General features: G+C 43.0%; 2 protein-coding genes across 2 annotated transcripts; both read left to right on the top strand.

The window, feature by feature from the left end:
• The first annotated feature begins 255 nt into the window (after nucleotides 1–255).
• On the top strand, nucleotides 256–7,336 carry LOC311226977 (uncharacterized protein). The gene is made up of 2 exons (XM_084312451.1): nucleotides 256–438; nucleotides 6,079–7,336. The coding sequence occupies exons 1-2, from the start codon at nucleotides 279–281 to the stop codon at nucleotides 7,257–7,259; spliced, it is 1,341 nt and encodes a 446-aa protein (XP_084168577.1). The 5' UTR covers nucleotides 256–278; the 3' UTR covers nucleotides 7,260–7,336.
• A 6,561-nt stretch (nucleotides 7,337–13,897) lies between these two features.
• LOC311227329 (uncharacterized protein) lies at nucleotides 13,898–26,873 on the top strand. Its single transcript, XM_084312934.1, has 13 exons — nucleotides 13,898–14,059; nucleotides 18,080–18,268; nucleotides 19,721–19,833; nucleotides 20,034–20,131; nucleotides 20,398–20,472; nucleotides 23,752–23,817; nucleotides 24,054–24,098; nucleotides 24,304–24,396; nucleotides 24,842–24,907; nucleotides 24,994–25,074; nucleotides 25,163–25,404; nucleotides 25,730–25,907; nucleotides 26,326–26,873. The coding sequence occupies exons 1-13, from the start codon at nucleotides 14,015–14,017 to the stop codon at nucleotides 26,475–26,477; spliced, it is 1,443 nt and encodes a 480-aa protein (XP_084169060.1). The 5' UTR covers nucleotides 13,898–14,014; the 3' UTR covers nucleotides 26,478–26,873.
• The last annotated feature ends 678 nt before the right edge of the window (nucleotides 26,874–27,551 follow it).

Genomic DNA, 27,551 nt, shown 5'->3' with positions numbered 1-27,551 from the left:
ATATGGTGGTGATGTTAGGGATGGGTTTTGGTTTTGTTTTGTTAAACCATTGAAGAAGAAAAGAAGAGGGGAGAATGGAAGACTGGCCCGATTTCCGGGTCGGTAGGTGGCGGTAAATGCCCCATTTATGGTGGCCGTCCGCCGTAAAACACCAAAAAGAAGAAGAAGAAGAAGAGCAATACGACGGAAATTCACAACAAGAAGAAGAAGAGTAGCGCAGGTAGCTAGCCGACACTTTTCCACGCTTCTTCTACTTCCCTTCACTCTCAGACAAAAACATGTTAAAAATACAAGTGGTCAGGGTGTTGATCAACGAGCGGCTGACCGCGGCTGCGGAGGAGATCCTCGGCGTGTTCGAGAGGACGGTGCTACAGTACGAAGGAGAGATCGAGCGGCAGCGCAAGATGCTGGATGTCTTTATGAAGAAGATACAGACGGGTTTGTGAATTAATAATGGTCGATCTAATTAAAGGGACATGATGTCGTGCTGCAGGGGGACGGGCGGTTTACTCGTTAGCCATGTATAATTGTTATAGAGTTTAAGTCTTATACGATGAATTGAAAATGGGGGACCCTGATGTAAACAAGACGAAAGTCTTTCTCTGGTCTGCATCCCCTTAACAATTGTATGTATTGAGCTGTACTGTACTGTACCCATTCTGCAATCTGTTAATAAAGTTTTCAATCAACACACGGTCCCCATTCCAATTAATTTACATTCTTATTTTAACGTAATGCGGTTTATGTCGAACTGCTAATCGCAGTGATTAAACGGGACTCAAAAACAAAACTAAAAAAAGAGGAACCGAGGGAAATAGAGGAACAGCGAGTCCACTGTTCACTTATATCTGAAATTCTGAATGATCACACACCGAGAGTCCTTTCATTCCACACAGTGGAAACTTGCTCCAGTGTTTTTGTTGTTGTTATTCAATGCAGAACCAGCATTTGTTTTCAAAGTCAATTGGGGTCACGGTGAGGTGACTATAGGTTGTGAGACTGGAAGGAAGCTGTTTTGAAGGTGCCATTTGTGAATTTTCAGAGACATGCTTTGATTTGGTGCAAGTGAAGCTGCTTATCTCTTTCTGAATCCTAGTATCTTCCTTGACCTGAAGCCTAGTAAGCCTAATATCTCCCTTGGCCTGAAGCCTAGTAAGCCTAATATCTCCCTTGGCCTGAAGCCTAGTAAGCCTAACATCTCCCTTGGCCTGAAGCCTAGTAAGCCTAATATCGCCCTTGGCCTGAAGCCTAGAAAGCCTAACCTCTCCCTTGGCCCGAAGCCTAGAAAGCCTAATATCTCCCTTGGCCCGAAGCCTAGAAAGCCTAACATCTCCCTTGGCCTGAAGCCTATAGTAACTTAGACCGATATATCTCTTGGCCATGGTGGAATCTCCTTTGGCTGAGTGGTAGTGTTTGGTTTCCAATGCATGGGCAGCTGGGTTTGAATCCAGGTGGGTTAAACACAGGTGCTTTTTCAATATTCTGAAATTACACCCAGTTTGTGACTAATCAGACAGGCTCCTTCAAAAAGTGGATCGTCCCAACTTGTTATCTTTACGTTAAAGGAACACGCCAACATTTTGGGAAATTAGCTTAGGGCAATTCCAGCGTACTTATGGATGTTACATTCAGAGAGAACATTGGAAACTTAACTTAACATTGACGAAGGCATCGATTTGAATTGGAAGTATAATTTACACATTTTAGTTACACTTATTGAGATAAAGATGAGCCTGCAGTCAAATGTTTTGACCTTTTGGATTTTGATAGGTGACAAAATACACAGCGTTATGGATGTTAAGCTTTTCGGACTCACTGAACACATGATGAAAACTCTGTGAATATCTTTTTCAAATAATAACATGTTTACTATCACTTTGTAGGGAAGGGTTTGAGGTACCCAAAAAGCACATTCAGGAAAACCTGGCATTTCCTCTAAACAAAGGAATGAATCACAAAAAAGTGCCGTTATGGATGTTACATTTTTGCGTTATGGATGTTACACGTCTGAAATAGACAAAAAACACTATAAAAAAAATAGGGCTTTACCCACATGTGTTTGACTTCGGTGGACCATTTTGAGGGTCAAACCAGTCTGAATTCGTGTTGTAGTCTGAAAAAAATGCCAGGAAATGCTGAGAGAATTGTTGAATATATAGAACACAAATGTTGTAGAATGTTCGATTATGACATCATACTGTGACATCACAAATGTTCTAGAATGTTCTATTATGACATCATACTGTGACATCACAAATGTCTATTATGACATCATACTGTGACATCACAAAAATCACACAAAAAATAATAATCTTCTTTTTTTTGGTCTTAAATAGTTTCAAAATATCAGTCACTTCTGAAAATAAATTACAAAAAGTTTTTGGAAAATATCTCTTTATTTGATTAACATAAAAAAGTGTTTTCTATACAGAGAACAGCAATATTAATATCAGTTAAATCAGAAAATGAGTTTTGGAGCAATTCCATGAAAATGTCAACCTCACCATGAAAAAGAAAGTTATAAAAAATCAAGTCCAACACTCTGCCTGGACTCAGGTTCAGAGAAATGGTATCTCCCTCTGTTATCCATGTGAGGATTGAAGTGTTCACGAATCTGATCATAACTGACCCAGGACTTGTCCTCTTTGGTTGGAAGTGCAGCGGTAAGCCTCCATAAGGATGGACATGTGGCGTTTCTGAACCCTCTGCTTGACTCCTTCTCTTATGGTCACGGCATCCTTCATTCCTGGGGCCTGTCTTGAAATGTCGTCCCTGGAATAATACTCATTTACTTTCTGTTTGGTTTCATTTGGGGTTTCTGTGTTTTTTGGGGTGGGTTTCTTGTCACGATACTCGGCAAAACAATAACAAGTTCACATGTAGGCTGAGCAGACGCGAGGGGGAGATGGCCGACAGCAGCCGATTAGCAGTAGGCTAACTTGGCACTGCTCTGCCAAGACCAACAATGTGTGAAAAAGTTGTGTCTGGAAATATGTTGGATTTTAATCAAACAAGGAGTCATAAAATACTTCTGATTTAAATCAAACAAAGGGGTCATAATCTGACTTAACAACACACATTTTTGATAGTGTTTTTTGTCTATTTCAGACGTGTAACATCCATAACGCAAAAATGTAACATCCATAACAGCACTTTTTTGTGATTCATTCCTTGAGAGGAAATGCCAGGTTTTCCTGAATGTGCTTTTTGGGTACCTCAAAGTGATAGTAAACATGTTATTCTTTGAAAAAGATATTCACAATAAGTGTAACTAAAATGTGTAAATTATACTTCAAACAAAGGGGTCATAATCGGACTTAACAACACACAGTCGCAATGTAACATCCGTCACTTGCAATGTAACATCCATAACGGTAACATCCATAACACTTGTAAAGAATACAAAAAATAAGACCAGAATGACTAATTGTAGCTAATATGTCATCTTTATAAAAGTTAGCTTTGCTTAGGAAGTTTGGTTGACATTGCATTCCAGATGCATGTTTTATGACAACTTTTCCTGTCCCATAAAGGGGCATTATAACAGCATGCTTCACCTGCCAATGGAAAGACACAAAGTACATAATTGATTCACATATTGATACAACAGCCCTTCATGATCAAAGGTGAGGTTAGAAAAATATCTGTTTTTTTTTGTGCCATTCTGGCCATTCAGAAAGTCATACAATTAGGTTAATCGAAAAATAAATGTGTACATCATTGTGTCTCCTCCTGTAGTGTGAAAAAACATGCATTCTCATAAATATTACGATCAAATCTATTTTGTACTTCAAAATATAGACCTTGATGATGCATTTGAAATTGGTTTGGTTATGATCATGTTGTTTAAATTTGTTCATGGTGAGGTTGACATTTGCATGGAATTGCCCCTTACTGTCTTCTCCAGAGAGAGACAAGAAGATAGATACCAGTTTCCTCTCTGTGCGTTCAGTAGAAAGCTATCTGGCTGCATGTTAGCCTAGCTTAGTACAATGAATGGAAGCGGACATGACCGGTTAGCCTAGGCATTGTCCAACTCTCCCGAAGGCTAACCGGTCATGTCCGCTTCCATTCATTGCGCTAAGCTAGGCTAACGTGCTTTCTACTGAACGCACGGAGAGGAAACTGGTATATATCTTGTCTCTCTCTGGAGAAGACGATAAGCTAATTTCCCAAAATGTTGGCGTGTTCCTTTAACTCATTCAGCGCCAGCCAGCGTTTCCGTTAGCCGGTAATTACCGGTATTTTACCGGCAAAATCTGTTTAAGTCCGACATATTTTATCTCTCCGGTCTTAATGTCCGGTGAAAATAATTCCCTGAGTCTAAGCACAATTTGATTATTTGAATTGTATTAAAATAGGCTAAAATTAAATAGCCTATGCGATGAACGAAACGATCATTACATTTGTTTCCTCGTTGCTTCTAATAATGACAACGACGTTGTCGGCGAGAGCTTAGTGCTGGGTGTGCGGACTTTTCTGAAGCTGTAGAGCCGCAGTACCAGCAGTACAATGCAATATTCCAGCAGTACTCCAATTCAGCCATTTTCAGCCAATGTTGGGTGGGGGGCGCTGTTGTGCGGTTCCCAGAAAAGAGCCAATAACAGCTGAACAGCTTCTCTGCAGCGCCATACTCTTTGCAAATAAGTCGTTGCGAGGTGGAGAGAGTCGTCACGCAAACCCACGATAATGTTGCCGTCTCTCTGCTTTCTCAGTTCTTCGCTTGATATAATTAATACAAATGTCCAATATAACGGAATTCGTTAGCTCATAAAAATGTGATTATAACAGACTGCTGTTTAGTGTCGGACCGACTGCGTATCGGTCTATTTTATTTCAAGTCAGCAGCAGCACGGAGTATCGAGGGACTTATTTTATTTGGAATATATTAATGACTGTATACGTGAAGTTGAACATTATGATATGTGTGACGTGTCTGATACAACGAGGTGAAGCGATGTCGACTCGAGATTCATTTGGGGGTGCGTGTGACAGAGCTGCTGCAGCGGGAGCTTGATGCTGGTAGCGTATCGCACTAACTTGAGAGGCGAGAGATAGTAATTTGATTCTGCAAATCAATTTCTCATTCTTCGCTTGATGTAATTAATACACATGTCCAATTATAACGGAATTCGTTAGCTCATAAAAATGTGATTATAATAGACTGCTGTTTAAAACTCTGACCGGAATATCTCGAATATGTCCGGTGATAGAAATCTTGCAGGACACTCAGACCGGCACGAATATGTTCTAACGGAAACGCTGGCGCCAGCTATTACCCTCATCTCTGTAGTCAATGCGCCAGCTTTCCATTGCCTATTTTCACTGTGCGTCACAATGTTTGCAGAGCTATATCTATATTCTATATATTCTATAGCTATGGAGACAATACTATGGCTCATTTGACAGTCACTATCTCTCGTCCAACATGTAAAAAATATGTTTTCATGTACGTATATGTTTGCGTGTTATCCCATGGTGAATATTGTATAGTTTCAGAGTGATCCTGGCAAATTCCTGCTGAAGTCATTCACGTTGCTCGCCTGGACACGTTACTATTTCAAAATCAAAGGTATATAATAGGTATTATGTTTCATCATGAATGCATCAATGGGGGGGGGGGGGGGGGGGGTAGTTTTTTGATGCTCTGATCGTCAGCAACGGCATACGTTTTGGAGTACGTTACATATGATCATTGCGATCGATGTGAAATCATTGTTCGATCAAAGTAGGAAGCGTTTAACTTGCCTGAGTCCAAATTCTCCAGCCCGGACCATAATGTAATATACAGTGTGAAATAAGGTTTCAAAGGGTGGGCGATACTGCCACCTAGCAGGATTCGGCCGGCATTGCACTCTCGGGGTCTCAGAATGAGTTCCAATGATAACGCCGAAGCCCGTGAGAGTGTATAGGATATTAAAATCGCAAAAAAAGGTTTGTAAAATAATGTGAAATGGGTGACCCGTCCTGTTAGCATGATTTATTTATAAAAACAAAACAAAAGTAGCGACGGTAGCAAGTTAGCAACAAACAAAACATTAGCTCTATTGACATAATGTTGTGTTCCTCCCTCTCTAGACCACCTGCAGCTGCCTGTCTGTGAAGAGGAGGAGGCGGCTCCTGAGCAGCAGGAGAGGAGCCCTGGTCTGGTCCAGGAGGAGCCAGAGCCCCTACAGATCAAAGAGGAGGAACTATTTCAACAGATGGAGAATGCTGGCGACTTAACGTTGACGGTAGTCTTGGAAAAATGTGAAAGTGATGAAGAGAAAACTCAGCCCTCAGAGCCCAGCCGGACTCCAGACGAGGGAAAGGGAGAGACGGACCCTCTAGCCAGCACCTCAACTGAGCAGATGAAAACAGAACCTGATGGAGAGCACTGTGGAGTATCAGAACCATTCAGTAACTTCAATCCAGCTGTTGGTTTAGAACCAACTGGTGACGTCCAGCTCCTCTCTTCTGACTGGTCTGACACGGAGACTGAAGATAGGGATGATTATTGGAGGGAGACGAGGGAACCTCAGTCAGATTTAAACCCACTAAACACCGCGGACCCAGAGGAAGGACAAAGTTGGTCTATCGGCAACGATTTCCACAGATATACAGAATTGCAGTGTGAACTGGAATCGTCAAATAACGCTCCGTTTGCTCTTTGTTGCAAAGTGTGCAGAGAATCCTTCCCTAGCAAGCGCTCCCTGGTCAGGCACGTCCGAGTCCACTTAAGCAACTGTGGTTTGTGCGGGAAGCAGCTGGAGCCGGGGGAAAACCTAGAAATTCACCTCGCGGCTCACAGGAAATGCAGCGTTTGCTGTAAAAGGTTTGCGTCTTTTACGGACCTCGAAAGGCACATGAGTACTCACACGGGTCAGAGGCCTTTCATTTGCTCCATCTGCAGCAGGACGTTCAGTTGGAAGGAAAATCTGAAGGTGCACATGAGAACTCACACGGGCGAGAGGCCCTTCAGTTGCCCAGTTTGCGGCAAAGGTTTCGGTCAGAAGGGAAACATGAACAAGCACATGATCAGCCACACGGGGGAGAGACCCTTCGGCTGCTCGGTCTGCGGGAAAGGTTTCACCGAAAAGGGGAATTTACAGAAACACATGAGAATCCACACGGGTGAGAAACCATACGGGTGCAACAGCTGCGGGAAGAGATTCAATCAGATGCCGCACTTGAAAAAACACAAGTGCCGTACCGAGAGTGCCGGCGCAGCGGACGGTGGAGCTGCAGAGGTCGGAGGTCACGGCTACGCCCAGTGGTGACCTGTCCCGTCCAGCTGTTAACAATTAACTGGAGACCCGGTCAGCTGGAATTTGATGAATTAAGATTAAAGATGAAATAATAAACCCTTTTAACAGTTTGATTAAACACATGCTGTGTATGTATATTAGAATACGTTTGCATTTTGGCAAATGAGAGATGGCAGTGTAGAATGGTAAAAATGGACTACATTTACAGTATATAGCGTTTTTACCTATACCTCACATTCACACACCGATGGCAGACCATGCAAGGTGCCAACCTGCTCATCAGGAGCCATTAGGCCACCCCCATTTAATATTCCATAATATTCCGTGTCGGAAGTGTGCTTGAGCGATACACTTTAACCCCTAACTGCTCCCGATGAGCAGGTTGGCACCTTGGATGCTCACCTCCACCGTCGGTGTGTGAGAATGTCTGAGTGAGTGGGTGAATGTGAGGCATAAGATGTAAAGCGCTTTGGATAAAAGAGTAATATAAATGCTGTCCATTTACCATTTCATCTCCTCCCAGGCCGAGGCAAAACTCCACTTCTGTTGCCAAAATGCACATGTTTGTGATGATATGGACCACCTTGCAGCACAATGCAGCTCGATGCAATGAACATCAACTGGATTTTTTTTAACATGTGATTTTGCACAAGTTAGCAGATATCATTTTGGGGTGAATGCTTCCACAGTCAAGGTACAATGTCTATCTTGAGACCTGACCCAAAACGCTTTGCAATTTATGCCTCACATTCACCCATTCACTCACACATTCACACACCAACGGCGGAGGCAACCATCCAAGGTGCCGACCTGCTCACCGGGAGCAGTTAGGGGTTAAGTGTCTTGCTCAAGCCGGAATCGAACTGGGAACCTTCAGATTACCAGACAACCGCTCTAGCACCTGAGTCACTGCCCCCCCCCCCCATATTGTGTCCACCAGTGAGTGGAAGGTGATCTAAATACTGCAGCTTAAGGGTCACTGGTTCAATTATCCCTAACGTCAACAGGAGGGTGTATTCCAGCTGTGAGCTGGCAACCGGAGGGTGGCTGGCCCTTGGGCAAGACACTAATCCTATAACTGCTTCAGGGGTGCTGTACTGCGTTGGCCTGTAGAGGGCGCACATTCTGAACAATCCTGCTCATTTGAGTCGGATGATCTTTTACGATGAGTGTTTCGGGGGAATCGACTGTTATTGTATCTTTAGCGCTCCTAGCTCTGATTTATTCTGTAAAGTGATCCCCATTATGATGTAGCTCTATGAAATGATGTAGATGATTGCTATGTAAGAAGAAATAGCAATGCCTTGTCTTATAAAGACTGCTACCATATCGTCTCACTGAGCTGTCATTAGGCATACAAAAAAATATTGTTTGGTTCCTGTTGGTTGTCAGTTAAGGAATTTATTTAATTTAATTTTTTTATTTTATCTCTTCCCACGGATAGGGAATTTCTTTATTTAATTAAAATGTTCACGACAACATGGATGCATGTACTCTGCCAGCATGTTTAATATCCATATAACTAAAGGTTTGACTAAGATTTTTATGAAACTTTATTGTAAATTATTATTATTATTCTTTTTTTTTAGACTCATAAAATAAATTGTGTCGCACCTAAATCGGCAGGGTCGGTCGGCAACCGGAACCAAACCATTATTTTTGTTAGGCCTTAACACAACACAAGGGTTCAATAACCCAATAACATCACTGGTGGCCACATTCAAACGTATTTACTCTCAATAATTGTCAAACTAAATGAATGTGTGCAAAGCTGTCTAGAGTTTTTGGATGTGAGATTATATGCAAAATAAATCATTTTTGGTGATGTGACCCTTTAATACAACCTTGTATATCATGATTGTGGTAACTGATCCAGTGCTTTTGAATCATATTGAATTGTAGCTAAATGTGTGTATTGGCAAGAATTGAATTGCCCGGCCTAAAGGTACTGCAATTTCTGTAAGAAAGTGCTATACAGGGGAGCTCCCGTAGCTCACCGCATATCTCGGCGCTATTTCTGCGTCGGGGAAAACCGTGCTCATCACGGATCTGGGGGACACGAGTTCGATTCCCGGACCCACCGTCATTTCTCAGAATGTCTTCCACTGCTCTACATCCCATTTCAACCTGTTTCTGTTGGTCATGCTTGACCAGAAAAAGCGATAAACGCTAAAAAATAAAGTAAAAAAAAAAAAAAATTGCTATACAAATAGTTTATTATTATTTGTTAAATTTTCTATCGTTTGGAATGCAGACCATGCAGACTCAACCACATACAAATGACATTCAACAATAATGTAATTTAATTGGAATGAGGACCTTGTAGACTCAACCACACACAAATTACATTCAATAATAACATAATTGAATCTTGCACCGGAATGCAAGTTTAGAAAGATCAGCAACCCTGTCCAACCCCCTCTGATACATAATAGTGATTTACTTTTATGCTACAGTGATAATAGTACTGATTTCACCTTTAAGAATTAAATATGTATGTGTTAGACTCAAGGAAATTATAAAAGAAGGAAGGGTCATCATGTCACTGAGTAGCGCATGAAATGTGAAAACTCAGTTTTGCCGACATTGAGTTGAATGGGATCACTGTCTCCTCGTTTAACAATCAGAAAGGGCTTTATCCAATCCAATCCACTTTATTTATATAGCACATTTAAAACAACAAAGTTGACCAAAGTGCTGTACAAGTCCACAAACATAGGATAAAACATAAAAATAGAATAAAAGCACACAATAAAACAGTACAATGTGTCACATAAAAAAGGCCAGTCTCTCAAAAACTGTTTAAAAAACAAAAGCCAGAGCAAATAAGTGTGTTTTGAGGCGTGATTTAAACACCTGCAGAGTGGGGGCCTGCCTAACATGCAGTGGCAGCTTATTCCAGAGCTTTGGGGCTGCCACTGCAAAAGCACGGTCCCCCCTAAGCTTCAGCCTGGAGTCTGGAACGGCCAAGAGGAGCTGGTCAGAGGACCTGAGGGACCTTGGAGGAACCTAGGGTTCCAGCAGGTCTGAGAGGTAACCCGGTGCCAAGCCGTTCAAACATTTAAAAACAAACTGTAAAACCTTAAAATCAATCCTAAAACGCACAGGAAGCCAGTGGAGGGCAGCCAGCACAGGGGAAATGTGCTCCCGCTTTCGTGTTCCCGTCAGCAGACGGGCAGCGGCGTTTTGCACCAACTGCAAACGAGAGAGGGAGGCCTGACTGACGCCCACGTACAGGGCATTACAGTAATCAAGGCGAGAAGTCATAAAAGCATGGATAACCGTTTCAAGAACGGAACGGGATAAAAAAGGTTTGACCTTGGACAGCCTCCTAAGTTGGAAAAAGCTCCTTCCCACCACAGTATTGATCTGCTTGTCCAACTTTAGGTCACAATCAAATTTTACCCCTAGGTTGGTGACTCTTGGCTTCACAAAAAGCCCAAGAGGGCCCAAGTCACCAGGAGGAGGCACATGACCATTGTTGGGACCAAACACCATGACCTCTGTTTTACTGTCATTGAGACAAAGACAGTTTGATGCCAGCCATGCCTTAACATCGTCAAGGCATGCTAATAGTGGTTTTACCGGGTTGCTAATGTTTCTTTTTAATGGCATGTAAATCTGGCTGTCATCTGCGTAGCAGTGAAAGGAGACGCCATGTTTTTGAAGTATAGGCCCTAAGGGGAGCAGGTACAACACAAATAGAATTGGCCCGAGAATTGAGCCTTGGGGAACCCCGCAGGGGAGAGGTGCTGTGGAGGATACAGCGTCGCCCAGGCTAACACAAAAACTTCTCTCAGACAAATATGATCTAAAAAAAACTCCAGGGCTTGGCCTTTAATGCCAACCCAGTGCTCCAAACGGGAGAGCAGAATACTGTGATCACAGATCTAAAAGTACGAGGATAAGGGAGTCACCAGAGTCAGTGGCGAGAAGGATCGCCGGGGTTAAATTCATAATTTACCATCCCTCGCCAGCCCTATTTAACATGGAGAAGTTCCCCTTCTTTGCAGGGCTATAACTTTTTAAATTGTATTGCTAAATTGACATTACCATGGCCCATTCAAAGTCCTATATCTATTGTTCAGGGTGTAGCAACGTTATACTTTTTCATTCACATATTCATACTAAAATACGGTCTAAAGTATAAGTATGTTTTTATCGCTTTCTGCAGCTTTCTCCAGAACGTGATTTATAGCCCTAAATGCATTATATTGATGATTGTATACAGTTTGATAGCAATCGGCGCGAGATACAAAATTTCAACTGCACGTACTTTTAGAAGTTACTACGTATGATCTGATGTTGACCGGATGGGCGGGGGGTCGTTTATAATTCCGTGGGCAACGTTATATCATTCATCTAGTGTGGGTGATATGATCATTAGAGCAGTTAGTATAGAAGACATTAAAAAATAACGCTGAAACTCCTTCCTCTTGCCGTTGGGAGATGAGCGTGGAACAGAATTTTTTCTATTATGGGATGTCGAAATATCCGATCCATTTCCAGGTTGTATAATAGTATATACGTCCAAATCATGTTGTTTATCGAGTTATTGGCAACGGATCGATATCCATTGTGTCGAGCTAGAGTCCCGGGACCTATAGCGAGTGATCGGATCAAATTGAAATGAGCACCAGCTTCCACTTCCTGTTTCTTCCCTGGGCGATCAGGCCGATCGGCCACCAGATGGCGCTCTTGAACCGTTAGAGAGTTGACAGGGGCTCACCAGTACATATAATGTCTCCGGGGGAGAAATATGATTTTTTAAATATTGATATCAAAGACGCTGTCCAGCGTCATCGGCAGAATGAGCATGGCGGGGAATGACGTGTTTCAGTGTCAACGGCGATTAAAGGGTTAACAACTCTTAAAAGTGCAGTCTCTGTACTGTGCAGTGCTCTAAAACCAGATTGGAAGACCTCCAGAATGCCATGTGTCAAGGAAGTACAATTTTTTCCAGAATTTTGGATAAAAACGGGAGCTTGGAGATAGGCCTGAAATTAGAGAGGACAGAGGCGCCCTTTATTGCCAAATAAGCTTGCAACAATGTCCCGTCATTTAAACAGGTTATTACCTCAGATGTCAGTATCATCAGCAATTTGTTGCATTGTTAACTAGCTAACGTTTGATATTATTTCCTCAGATAGCTGCTTTATTTAGAATTTTAATACAGGCAAAAATAGGTACCTTCTAGGTAACTGCACCTCCTCATTCATCACTCTCAACACAGGTGCCCCCCAGGTGCCAGGATAACAGCTTCTCCCTGAACGTCAGCTAAATAAAATAACTGATTGTGGATTTTAGGAGGTCTGGGGCAAGGAACTACAGCATCTATGGGGCACCGGTCGAGAGAGTGGACAATTCCAAGTACCTCAGAGTCCACATATCCGAGGACTTGACATGGACCTCACACGTAGACAGTGTAGTGAAGAAGGCACGGCAGCGCCTCTACTTCCTTAGGCGTCTAAGGAAGTTCAAAGTGAGTCAGAAGATCTTAAAGAACTCCTACTCGTGCACAATAGAGAGCATCCTGACTGGTAACATCACCTCCTGGTTTTGGAATAGCACACGAGTCGACCGCAGCAGACTGCAGAGAGTGGCTCGATCAGTCCAACGCACAATTGGAGGTGGGCTTCCCACTCTCCAGGACATTTACACCAGGCGTTGCAGGGCCTGGTGAGAATAGTCAAAGACTCTAGCCACCCTACCAACTGCCTCTTTGCACTGCTGCGGTCAGGCAAGCGCTACCAGAGTCTCATGGCCAGTACAGATCCAGATAGCAAAAGATGTTAATTCAATGTTGAGTTATGGTCAAAATGCTTGATTTTTGGTTAAGGTCGACGATTGATGGTGGATCAACCATTAACCGATGAACCACTTGGCCAATGTTGAAAACATGTCATTGAATCAATATTGTTTTGTGGTTGCATTTTAATGATTGAAATGCCAATATCTAATAAATGTTGAATCAACGTATGCTGCTCAACGTATGCTGTCGTCATTGTGTCTCATCACCCAGACTGCACTGCACTTGTGCTGCGCCGCCTCCCAGAATGCACCTGTGCGGCAGCTTCCTGGCTGCTACCTCATGTCTCTCTGCATCGTTAAGACTGGTGAGTACTTTACATGGTAGAGAATATTATATTAACCGTTATTCATGCCTGCTAGCTGAAGCTAATTTAGCTAGTAGCGTTAGCAGTTAGCTATGATGAATGTTTCCACCTGTTGCATATACTGTTTAGGGATGCACGATAAGGCCGATATCAGCAATTATGACGTCATCCCGATAAACTCGATAACGTTATTGATAGCTTCGATAACATATAATAAATTTTTTGGTTAAAAGAAATCCGGTGTGGGTGGATTTGGATGAAGGGCGCTTGTTTTTATTATAGCCTCCTCCCGTTTTGCCAGTACTGTGGTAAAACTGATAGCGTGTGGTTTAGGAACAGGGAGTTTTTCACAAATCGAGTGCTCCCTTTCTTGGCTGTGACGTAGTCACGTTACATTCGGAGACAGACAGTCGATCTGCCAATTACGTCCCACGGCTTGCACCCACCTCTTCTTCTTACCACCAATCAGAAGCTCTCGTTCGTTTATTTACTTCCGGATTGTCAGCCATTACTCTACTCGGAGCTAACGTTATCTCCCCGCCAGCCACATTGACAAGTACCAGCGCTTATACATTACTGGCAAATGTCTTGTTGCACTCGACTTTAGTAAAATAGACCCAGACTTTTGAACATTTCGTTCTCTCCGCCATTATGAGAGCAGAGCTGTCTGTACTGAGTCGGCAGCGCAGCACCCGTGTGAGTGAGTGTGTGTGTGTGTGTGAGTGAGTGAGTGTGTGTGTGTGTGTGTGTGGGAGGGAGCCTGCTCGCAGCAGGCAGAGACAGAGGCAGGAGAGATAATAGACAACGGCCAACAAGATTAGTTTGCGACGTTTAAATTCCTCAAAAAAAACCTCCATAATTTCTCGAGTACCGATAGCAGTACCGATGACGTCGGAGCTTATAAATACTAAAAAAAAAAAAAAAAAATTGATTAAAAAAAAAATATATATAGTTTCAAGTTTCAAGTTTCTTTAATAGTTGTCATACAGAAGTACAGAATACTTTTGTACAAAATGCTTCTTACTGTTGCGCTCCAGAGACTGTGCATGACAAGATAAGTATGAAATAAAAACATAGTAAAAATTAGAAGAAAAAAAAGAGGTCACAGTGTTCAGTTTAGACATATGTACAATGTTCGTAGACGTAGTTACCATACAATATACAATACTGTGCAGTGTACTAATATACAATACTATATAGTGCAAGGCATAAATGGACAAGGTGCAGTTTAGGTACAATTCACAGTAGGTGTACGAGTTGTAGTGCAAATCCTTTATCAATAAATATAAAGTGTAAGTGTGTTTGTGTGATCTAAAGTGTGGAGAGTGGGTGCTGCAGTGTGTTGTTTGTTTGAGTGAGTGTGTGTGTGCGTGTGGGTGTGTGTGCTGTGTGCATTTGATGGTTGTTGCATAGTGATTATTGTTCGTTTAGCGATTATTGTTCGTTTAGCAGCCTGATGGCCTGGGGATAGAAGCTCCTTCTGAGTCTTTCTGTGCTCGCCATAAGACTCCGGTATCGCTTGCCTGACGGCAGCAGTTCAAAGAGGCAGTTGTTCGGGTGGCTCGAGTCCTTAATAATTCTCTTAGCCTTCCCCTTGCACCGCTTGTTGTAAATGTTCTGGAGGGTGGGAAGCCCCCCTCTAATTGTGCGTTCGGCTGAACGTGTCACTCTTTGTAGTCTGCTACGGTCTTGTGCAGTGCTATTCCCAAACCAGGAGGTGATGTTGCCGGTCAGGATGCTCTCTATTGTACATGAGTAGAAGTTCCTAAGGATCTTCTGACTGACTTGGAACTTCCTTAGGCGCCTGAGGAAGTAGAGGCGTTGTCGTGCCTTCTTCACAACACTGTCAATGTGTGTGGTCCATGTCAAGTCCTCGGATATGTGGGCTCCGAGGTACTTGAAACTGTTCACTCTCTCAACTGGTGCCCCGTCGATGCTGAGGGGGCTGTAGTCCTTGACCCCCGACCTCCTGAAGTCCACAATCATCTCTTTTGTTTTGCTGACGTTCAGGGAGAGGCAGTTCTCCTGACACCACTGTGACAGGTTCTCTACCTCTTCCAGGTAGGCCCTTTCGTCGTTGGCAGAGATCAGGCCCACCACTACTGTGTCATCAGCAAATTTGATGATGGTGTTGTTGTTCCGCTGTGCTACGCAGTCATGTGTGTACAGGGAGTAGAGGAGGGGGCTCAGAACACAGCCCTGGGGGGCCCCTATGTTGAGCGTGATGGATGAGGAGGTGCAGTTGCCGGCTCTTACCACCTGGGGTCTGCCCGTCAGGAAGTCCAGGACCCACTGGCACAGGTCATAGTTCAAGCCCAGGTCCCTGAGCTTGGCTATGAGTTTGGAGGGGACTATGGTATTGAATGCTGAGCTGTAGTCGATGAACAGCATTCTCACATAGTTCCCCTTCCTCTTGTCCAGATGTGATGCTGCTGTGTGCAGCACATGGGCTATGGCGTCCTCCGTGGACCTGTTGGGGCGATATGCAAATTGCAGAGGGTCCAGGTTGATGGGGAGGGAGGAACAGATGTAGCCCTTCACTAGCTTCTCAAAGCACTTCATGGCTATGGAGGTGAGGGCTACAGGGCGGTAGTCGTTGAGGCAAGCGGGCGTAGATTTTTTGGGTACAGGGATGATGGTGGACTTCTTCAGACAGGTGGGGATGACGGCCTGTTCCAAGGACAGGTTGAAGATGTCAGTGAATACCGGGGCCAGTTGGTCGGCACAGACTTTTAGGACGCGGCCGGGGATGCCGTCCGGTCCTGCTGCCTTCCTGATATCCACTTTTTTAAAGATCCGTCTCACCTCATGCTCTGTTACCCTGAACACTGAGTCTCCATCAGCAGACCCCCCCCCCCCATTGCCGTGGTTTGTAGGCTGGTGTTGTTATTCACAGCCTCAAACCTCGCATAGAAGGAGTTGAGATCATTTGCTAAGGAGATGTCACTGTTCAGTTTGAGGGGGGTTCCTTTGTAGTCTGTCATTGTTCTGAGGCCCTGCCACATGCCTCTAGAGTCAGCCTGTTCAAACTGAAGTTCAACTTTATCCCTGTAACGCCGTTTTGCCTCTATTACTGCTCTCCTGACGTTGTATCTTGCCATCTTGTGTTCTTCCATGTTGCCTGTCACCAGCCCGGTGTTGTATGCTGATGTGCGCACTTTCAGAGCCTCACGGACGGATTTGTCTACCCAGGGCTTTTGGTTTGGGTAGATATTAATTTTGGTGGTGGGGATTATTACTTCTACCTGAGTACAGACATAGTCAATCACCGTTTCGGTGTATTCGTTAATATTGGCTGTGTTATCACGGAGTACACTCCATTCTGTGCTTCCCAGCACTGCTTGGAGTGACTCTACTGACGTCACGGTCCAACGTTTAACCTCTCGCGAGACCACCGGCGTTCGCTTGAGACACTGTTTGTACTTAGGCAAAAGAAAAATTGCAGCGTATATATATATATATATATATATATATATATACAGTTAAAAAAATATTATAATACAATAAATATCGGTTATCGGTATCGGCTTGAGGAGCATAAATTTATCGGTGTAAAAAAATCAATATCGTGCATCCCTAATACTGTTATACATTTTATGTAGGCTAACGTCAGTAACGTTTCAAAATGTGGCTTATGATGTATTCTTTAACAGGATACACTGGCACAATCAGTTAGCTTAGCATTGCTGCTACCTTGCTTGCTAAAAAGTCATGGTAAACCAGGGTGCAGGCATACAGGCCGGGCCTGTCTCTCTCCCTCCCTCCCTAATGTGTTTGTGCTTAAAACAGTGATGACCGCATGTTCTCAGAGCATTTTCAGAGCACTGTTAAACTGTTAAATGGTCATTTTAAAACTAATATAAGAAATTAATGTATATAGTGGTATATTTATGAGGGGAAAAAAATATTTGCAACAACTTTTAACATTTATACAGGTAGGTTATTGATAACTAATTCTGCTATGAGTGTCATATTACAGTGACATTCATACAGTATCCTTTGATTTCACATAATTTAATTATTATTTCACAATAAAATACTGTAATCAAAATCCTCTGTAATATCACATCAGATTTTGTAATCTCACAATAACATAGCAATATTTCACATTTAATTATTATTTCACAATAATAGTAATCAAAATCGAAAGGTCCATTTGCATATTATTGGTATCTAGGGACATCTATGGACCTCAGGGAATGTATTCACATTGTCAGAAATATTGTGTCTATTACTAGGCTTGCTTAAATTGTGATGAAACAAATGAGAATATGAATTATGATGTTTCTTTGCATCTTTGACAGTGAATAACACCATGCTAATAATGACCAAACATTAAAAACTGCCACTGATCTCGTTCAGTCCCCTCTTGAGGTCATGTGTAAAAAAAATCGAAGGAAATTAATAAAGGGAAGATGATTAAACCGAAGGTTCTGTAGATGCAGTACTGAATTCTCCCATCCGGACCAATGCAATTTGAAATATTATTATAGAATATGATGCTTATAAATGACCTTATTATAGCCAATTCGCACATTTATATATATATTATCTTTCAAATGCCTGAGTTCAATTTGGATTTAGTATCACCAGGCATGCATAAGAACAGATAATAATCTACTGTAATCTACTGTACTTTTAAATTTTCCCCACAGTGCAACCGTTTTGAAACTAATTTCAGATCTAATTGTTTCTCCCACTTTGGCCTCCTGACAGACACCGATGCCCTTCAAAAGATCCAAGATGCCCTGGGTCAGAGAGGACGGACCATCCTGCAGTTCTGCCAGAAACTGGACAACCCGGAGATCAGGGAAGTTCTGGCCAGATATGATCCAGAGGCTTCGAAGAAGACTCATTATGGTGTACTTCAAGGAGCCTACGGAGAAACTGCTGCTCGGAGTTGATGTAAGTTTTATTTATTTAAATATTAAAATATTTGAAATGCTAAACGAGTGATTACAAACCCTACAAACACTGTGATAGACCCTCTAAACACTGTGATAGACCCGACAAACACTGTAAACACTGTGATAGATCTATCACAGTGTTTAGAGGGTCTATCACAGTGTTTAGAGGGTCTATCAGTGTTTAGAGGGTCTATCACAGTGTTTGTAGGGTCTATCACAGTGTTTGTAGGGTCTATTACAGTGTTTAGAGGGTCTATCACAGTGTTTAGAGGGTCTATCACAGTGTTTGTAGGGTTTGTAATCACTCGTAGAGGGTCTCTAAACACTGATAGACCCTCTAAACACTGGGACAGACCCTCTAAACACTGTGACAGACCCTCTAAACACTGATAGACCCTCTAAACACTATGATAGACCCTCTAAACACTGTGATAGACCCTCTAAACACTGTGATAGACCCTCTAAACACTGTGACAGACCCTCTAAACAATGTGACAGACCCTCTAAACACTGTGACAGACCCTCTAAACCAGGGGTGGCCAACCAGTCAGAGACTAAGAGCCACAAAAAAATGACTGTGGTACCACAAAGAGCCACACCATATACCAGCGTTTCTCAACCTAGGGTCCATCAGTGTTTAGAGGGTCTATCACAGTGTTTAGAGGGTCTATCACACCCTCTAAACACTGATAGACCCTCTAAACACTGTGACAGACCCTCTAAACACTGTATCAGGCCCTCTAAACACTGTGACAGACCCTCTAAACACTGACAGACCCTCTAAACACTGATAGACCCTCTAAACACTGTGACAGACCCTCTAAACACTGATAGACCCTATAAACACTGTGACAGACCCTCTAAACACTGTGACAGACCCTCTAAACACTGTGATAGACCCTACAAACACTGTGATAGACCCGACAAACACTGTGATAGACCCTCTAAACACTGTGATAGATCTATCACAGTGTTTGTCGGGTCTATCACAGTGTTTAGAGGGTCTATCAGTGTTTAGAGGGTCTATCAGTGTTTAGAGGATCTGTCACAGTGTTTGTCGGGTCTATCACAGTGTTTAGAGGGTCTATCAGTGTTTAGAGGGTCTATTACAGTGTTTAGAGGGTCTATCACACCCTCTAAATACTGATAGATCTATCAGTGTTTAGAGGTGTCACAGTGTTTGTCGGGTCTGTCACAGTGTTTAGAGGGTCTGTCACAGTGTTTAGAGGGTCTGTCACAGTGTTTAGAGGGTCTAGCAGTGTTTAGAGGGTGTGATAGACCCTCTAAACACTGTGATAGATCTAGAAGTGCATGGATACACATTGTATTGCCTAGATGGTGTCAGGCTAGGCGATTGCTTAATTCTCTTTCCTGTCCAGGTACATATATTTTTTCGTTAAACACTGGACTGCAGATATGTTAATTGTCATTTTCTCTCTGCTCTTTCCAGAGACCCATGATGAGGCCAAAAAACGAGAGACCAAGTACACCTCAACTATGTGTCCAACCTCTGAAATTGAATCTGAGGACGAAGGAGATCTCCGCCCAGAAAAGAAGATCCAGGTACAGTGTTCACTTTGTTAAAGGGACAACTCTCCCTAGGGTGTTGTAAATAATTGCACTGCTGTTGTAGTTGCAAGTAGTGCTAAAAGGATAACACACAGTGGCCTGAGGGCCTATGTATTCAGACTTTAGCCTTGACTAATAAACGTAGTATCATAACTACATTTATTACATGTGTGTATATATATACTTTTTTTTAGGCCAAATCAGCAGTATGTGCACACGGACTCTGATGACCACTCGAGTGGCGACGCCAAAAGAAAACGTTTTGCCAAAGCACCTGATGTGGGTTTCCCAGGTATTGATGCAATGCATTTATTTTATATAGGCACTTTGGAAATGATCACTGCTACAGTTAATAATAATAATAATAATAATAATAATAATAATAATAATAATAATAATAATAATAATAATAATAAACAGTTAAACAAATTAGTCTGACCATGTACCGACAAATTGAGCATTTTAATTTGATTGGACTTCTGCATTTCTTGCAGTTATTCTATAGTTGGCCCAAAATATATACATTGTGAATAACATGCCAACTAAAATATGTTGTAGGACAGACTCCAAAATCTCGTAAGGCGCTAAGATCCGTCAACCCTCCAGTTGTTGGCCAAGAGCCTACAATGAATGGTATGTTGCTATGCATGTTAAAATGCCAACTAGATCAAGTTCAAGTTCAAGTTCTTTAATAGTTGTCATACAGAAGTACAGAATACTTTCATACAAAATGCTTCTTACTGTTACGCTCCAGAGACTGTGCTAGACAAGATAGTATCAAATAACATAATAACATAATATAGCATGAATTTAGAAGAAGAAAATGAGGTCACAGTTGTTCGGTATAGACATATGTACAATGTTCTGAGTTACCATATAATATACAATACACAATACTATGCAGTGTACTAATGTACAGTACTATCTAGTGCAAAGCAGAAATGGGATGAGGTACAATTTTAGGTACAATTTACAGTAAGGTGTACGAGTTGTAGTGCAATCCTTCATCCATAAATATAAAGTGTGGGGAGTGGGTGCTACAGTGTGTTTGTTTAAAGTGGGTGTGTGCTATAAAGTGTGTGTAGTGGGTGCTACAGTGTGTTTGTTTAAAGTGAGTGTGTGCGTGTGGATGTGTGTGCTATGTGTGTTTGGTGGTTGTTGTTGTGTAGTGTTCATTCATTGTTCGTTTAGCAGCCTGATGGCCTGGGGATAGAAGCTACTTCTGAGTCTTTCTGTGCTCGCCTTGAGACTCCTGTATCGCTTGCCTGACGGCAGTAGTTCAAAGAGGCAGTTGTTCGGGTGGCTCGAGTCCTTAATAATTCTCTTAGCCTTCCCCTTGCAACGCTTGTAGTAAATGTTCTGGAGGGTGGGGAGCCCCCCTCCAATTGTGCGTTCGGCTGAACGTGTCACTCTTTGTAGTCTGCTTTGGTCTTTTGCAGTGCTATTCCCAAACCAGGAGGTGATGTTGCCGGTCAAGATGCTCTCTATTGTACATGAGTAGAAGTTCTTAAGGATCTTCTGGCTGACTTGGAACTTCCTTAGGCGCCTGAGGAAGTAGAGGCGTTGTCGTGCCTTCTTCACCACACTGTTAATGTGTATGGTCCATGTCAAGTCCTCGGATATGTGGGCTCCGAGGTACTTGAAGCTGTTGACTCTCTCAACCGGTGCCCCGTCGATGCTGAGGGGGCTGTAGTCCTTGACCCCCGACCTCCTGAAGTCCACAATCATCTCCTTTGTTTTGCTGACGTTCAGGGAGAGGCTGTTTTCCTGGCACCATCCCGCCAGGACCTTGACCTCTTCCAGGTAGGCCCTCTCGTCGTTGGCAGAGATCAGGCCCACCACCACTGTGTCGTCAGCAAATTTGACGATTGTATTGCTACTCCGCTGAGCCACACAGTCGTGTGTGTACAGGGAGTAGAGGAGGGGACTCAGAACACAGCCCTGGGGGGCCCCTATGTTGAGGGTGATGGATGAGGAGGTGCAGTTGCCTGCTCTCACCACCTGGGGTCTGCCAGTCAGGAAGTCCAAGACCCACTGGCAGAGGTCATAGCCCAAGCCCAGGTCCCTGAGCTTGGCTATGAGTATGGAGGGGACTATGGTATTGAATGCCGAGCTGTAGTCGATGAATAGCATTCTCACATAGTTCCCCTGCCTCTTGTCCAGGTGTGATGCTGCTGTGTGCAGCACATGGGATATGGCGTCCTCCGTGGACCTGTTGGGGCGGTATGCAAATTGCAGGGGGTCCATGTTGATGGGGAGGGAGGAGCAGATGTAGCCCTTTACTAGCTTCTCAAAGCACTTCATGGCTATGGAGGTGAGAGCTACAGGGCGGTAGTCGTTGAGGCAAGCAGGCTTGGATTTTTTGGGTACAGGGATAATAGTGGACTTCTTCAGGCAGGTGGGGATGACAGCCTGTTCTAAGGACAGGTTAAATATGTCAGTGAATACTGGGGCCAGTTGGTCGGCACAGACTTTTAGGACGCGGCCGGGGATGCCGTCCGGACCTGCTGCCTTCCTGATATTCACTTTTTTAAAGGTCCGCCTCACCTCATGCTCTGTTACCCTGAACACTGCGCCTCCATCAGCAGCCGACCCCCCCCCCCCCATTGCCGAGGCTTGTGAGCTGGTGTTGTTATTACCAGCATCAAACCTCGCATAGAAGGTATTGAGGTCGTTTGCTAAGGAGATGTCACTGTTCAGTTTGAGGGAGGCGCCTTTGTAGTCTGTCATCGTTTTGAGCCCCTGCCACATAGCTCTAGAGTCAGCTTGTTCAAACTGGAGTTCAATTTTATCCCTGTAGCGCCGTTTGGCCTCTGACACTGTCCTCCTTACGTTGTGTTGCGCCACCTTGTGGTCATTCATGTTGCCTGCCACTAGGCCGTCATTGTATGCTTTGGTGCGCTCTCTCAGAGCTTCACGGACGGATTTGTCTACCCAGGGTTTTTGATTTGGGTAAACTTTCATTTTGGTAGTGGGGATTGTTTCTTTCACCCTAGTACAGACATAGTCCAGCACTGTCTCCGTGTAGGCATTAATGTTATCTGTGTCGCGGAATACAATCCAGTCTGTGTTGTGAAACACTGACCGGATCGTATCCTCTGACGTCACATCCCATTTCTGCACCTCTCGCGAGACTACGGGAGTACTTTTAATTCTTTGTCTGTACTTTGGTGTAAGGAAAATGGATGCGTGATCTGACTTGCCAAAGCCACTATCAGAATGAGCCTTGTAGCCACCTTTAAATTGCGTGTAACAGTGATCTAGGATGTTACCGCCTCTGGTGTTGCAAGTCACATGCTGGTAGAAATCAGGCAATACCTTTCTCAGATTGGCGCTATTGAAATCTCCCAGTACTAAAATGGCGGCGTTAACGTTCGTCGCTTGTATACTATTTACCTCGTCGTGGAGTCTGGAGAGCGCGGCGTTGTTGTTGGCTTGCGGTGGAATATACACTCCGACCAGGACGATCGCCGTTAACTCCCTCGGGAGGAAGAAAGGACGACACTTGATGGTTATATATTCCAGTTCTGGGGAGCAGTGGTTGGATAATTCCTTCACATTCGTTGGATCACTCCAATTTTTGTTAAACATGAAGGCAATACCTCCACCACGTTGTTTACCGGACTCTGATTGTGTCCGATCCTTCCTATGGATAAAGAAGTGATCCGCTGGTTGAATCGCGTGATCTGGAACCTCCGGTGTTAGCCATGTTTCGGTGAAGCAAAGGACATTGCAGTCCCTAACGTCTCTTTGATATTGAATCCTTGCTCGGATGTCATCCAGTTTATTGTCTATTGATTGTACATTGGCTAGCAATATACTGGGAAGTGGTGTACGGTGTCGTCTGGATCTCAGACTGTTTAAACATGATTTGTAGCATCTTCAATTCTCACCCTGGCTTACCTTTTTTAGATTCTTTGGATGGTGGCATGATCTACAGCTATTTAGATTCGTTGCAGACTCCTGATCCAAATAACAGTAAGTGAACCCATATCTGTGTTCTTGTGAGGAGCTTGCTGGCAGGTCGCTGGCATCATGCATGCAACAGAATACATGTTTACAATGTGCATGCCAGCCCACTACAAAAATTCAAAGCCTTCACAACTTGCAAGCAATGTCACAATAAAAATGTGTAGTTGTACATAATGCTTTTATATTGAGCACAATTTCCACCATGTTTGAGTCGCAACTTATTTTACATTTCCCCTTTGTAGATCTGGTTACTAGCAACTACCGGCAATCGCTAACTCAACATAATGGTGAGTTATCAAGCAATCTCATAACATAATATTCTGGCATGTTTAAAATATCTGTATTGTCTCGCATTGTCTTTGATATTTTTATTAAAGTAGTATTTGGCAGTGCACGTGAAATCAGCTGAATGGAAATCAAACATTTTCTCACATGGGGGATTACAATAGCGTCATTTGCTAATAACTTTGTGTATTTCCTACTGTGTTTCAGCCGAGATGCCAGGATTTGATATTGTTCAGTATCACCAGCAGCAGCAGGCCTCACATGTCCAGCAGCTGCAAGATCGACAAAGTGCAAGTAGTGGTATGATACTGTACTCTTTCAGTAACAGTGTTTTGAGAGACGGGGATACAACTCCTTACACCCCTTCCTGACATAGAGCGACGCGAGCGAGCGAGAAAAAGTGATTAAAATGTATTCGTTTCAATCAGACTATCCTGACCTGCCGCGAGCGACAGTGAACTGAGCAGCGATGTCGTTCACCCCTCAAATATTCGCTCGCTGTGTCTCTAGTTGAGCGATTACGCGGCCGAGTCCCGCCCCTAAACACTTTTTATTGGTAGAGAATCCAGGTAACACACACTCGGACACGCGCTGTGTCATATCAGGACAGTGTCGTGTGCGATTTCGTCTCCAGTTCGCTCGCTTGCTGCCTGTCAGGAACCGGTGTTAGTGATTATGACATGTATGTTAATTTGACTGACAAGTCAGATTTTGTATTTTTAAATATAATGATTTGTTTCTACAGGGATGTCGGGATGCAGCTCGGGGCAATACTACAGTCCCCCTGGTCTCTCACAACATGCACAAAATGGTATGCCATTTTAGAGGGAACTACCACCAGTTTGATCCAATGCAGTCAAACTAGTGAAATATATAACTATGATTTTGTTTCTACAGCGATGTCAGGACACAGCTCAGGGCAATCTGGTGTTTCACAGCGTAGACAGATGGCCGGCGATGACGGGCAGCTTCTGAAAGGCAAGTCTATTGGACATGGTGTAATTCCTCGTGTGATTTGCTGCTTATTTTTATTTCTCACTTAATGATTTTAACTCTTCTTCTGAAGACCTTACCATCCAGAAGAATAATTCAATGCTGGCTGAATTACTTTTCGTGGTGAAGGATCTATCGAGAGATGTGCAGTTCATCAAGACCGAGTTGGCTGAGGGCAACATATCTGGTGGGACCAGGGGACACGGGGTGGCCACCACAACCACTATGCTCCCCTTCCAGCTGCCAATCGCCAGTGAACAAGACTTCAATGAGGCAGAATCATTACTGATGGAGCAATCAGTCCGTCAAAAGATGGTAATTTATTGAACTGCATTCATTTATCAAATGTAGATCGTTTCAGTGTGGTCTTGTTCAGGGGGAAAATGTGTTTAGCACTTTCTAGTTCAAAACGTGTTAGAGCTTGTATATCTGCTATTTATGAAACGTTTTGAAATTGTTCAAATATACCGTTTACATATGGACAGGAGGGTTAATGTGGTTAAACCTAATGACTGGCATGGGCTGGAATATCAGTGCATGCATAAAGTGTGTGTATAAACAAGTTGGTTGCTCTGTGTTCATAAAATAAACGTTATGCTGTTTCTAACGCAGGGCCTTCATTTTCTTCTCTCTGATTTAGATTTCTCGCCTGGCTTTGGTAGGAGGCACCAATTCAGAGAACCTGATCAGACTGATGTTGAAAACTGCTATGACCAACGCCCTGGCCAGTGGGTTCAACTGGGCTGGAAAGAAAGACAAGCGTTGTTCAGAAAGCAAGAAGCCATTCAAGCACACCACACTACAAGCCTGCATGTTTGGTGAGCTTCCTCCCCTGCAAACTACTTCATAGGTTAAGTTTAGGTAGTGAGGTGGTGATGCTGGTGATGCTGGTGATTCAGAATATAATTATGCTGTTGCAAAAACTTAAAAAAAAAGTGTTATGTTGGAATAAAGTGATGAAAGTGCAACCTATAAGAAATGGACAACGTAATTGAGCTTTAGAGGTGCATGGATACACATTGTATTGCCTAGATGGTGTCAGGCTAGGCGATTGCTTAATTCTCTTTCCTGTCCAGTCTAACTGGATGCTGACTGTAGCTTGTTACTGTAGACCTACAGAGTGAGTAATTGAGTGATTAAAAAAAATCGCACTCGTGTGAAGTGAGGGGTGCTCTTATCATCGTACATCATCTCACCCACCTCTCTTCCTCCCTTTTTTATTTTTGTGTCTATCAGCTGCTGCTCGACAGTTTGACCCCAAGCTGACCGACCAGGACTACAGCGAAACTGTCAAGAAGTGGCTTCGTTATGCGCCAGACCGGGAGGGAGGCATCTCAAGGAACCGAAGTGACCCAAACTTAAGTCAAGCGAACCAGAGTCAAACTTAGGGTACCCCAGCACAGCACAGCACACACTGTTTCCCTGGTTCATACAGTACAAGGAATTACCCTGATGGACACTGTTCTTCCATGGACGGCATCTACTTGAATGACATGCTGCTTCAGCCTGTTCTTGGAACCGAAGTGACCCAAACTTGTCAAGCGAACCAGAGTCAATCCAAAAAAAATTGCTTTTCATTTATCTATTTATTTAACTGTATTAAACAATATAAAACGAATTGGCCATAATTGACTGAGCAAACTAATGCTTACTGCTGTAACCTACTAATAACACTTAAGTAAATCTGAAGATTATTATATAGCAGATGCCTTGGAGGATAAGTCGTGGACAACTGTAGATCATCTAAGCTCCACTGTGTTTAAATTCAAATCCTATGCCATTGTTATTTAACCCTTGTGTCTGAAAACTAAAGTATTATACTCTTATTAGGGGACTAAATTGAAAAACTCCATAAAAAGATTATGTTGAAATAATTTCCCACTTTCTTTTCCATAAATATTTTATTCAACTTCAGCCCTGATCATAACCATTTTTTATATTATTTTTGTAATGAAATACTCCCACTTTTCTGAAAAGAGTTGTTAAATATGACAAAAAAAATAATATGTGGTGGTTATGATCGGGCTGAAGTGGAATAAACAATTTATGAAGAGTAAAAAAAAAAATACAAGATAATTAAAAGATTATGCCACATATTATGTTGGCTCATCACTGCAAAGTTATCAAACAAATACGAATCTGATCAGACACAAGGGTTAAGTTGTTGTTCCCTTTCTAATTTCCTCAAACATCTAGTCTAGTTAATGTGATCAATATTATTTGACAATTGATGCTTTTTGTTGGACATTTCAGTCAGTAGTGAGCTCATACTTTGAGCTCATAAATTTATAGTTAAAATGATTGAGACAACGCAATCTTGTCTTCGTTGTGCATGAATGCGTGTGCTCACCACACACAATATGTGTGTCACTATTCTGGCAGTGGCTATATTGTTAATGAAAGCCTGTTATAAGGTCTGTTATTTGTTTTTTGTAAAAAGTTTTAGTCACTGGAAGTTCTGA

The sequence above is a fragment of the Notolepis coatsorum genome (assembly GCF_963971535.1).
Source record: "Notolepis coatsorum genome assembly, chromosome: 4".
Classification (NCBI taxonomy): domain Eukaryota; kingdom Metazoa; phylum Chordata; class Actinopteri; order Aulopiformes; family Paralepididae; genus Notolepis; species Notolepis coatsorum.
This window is presented reverse-complemented; position numbering and strand designations above follow the sequence as displayed.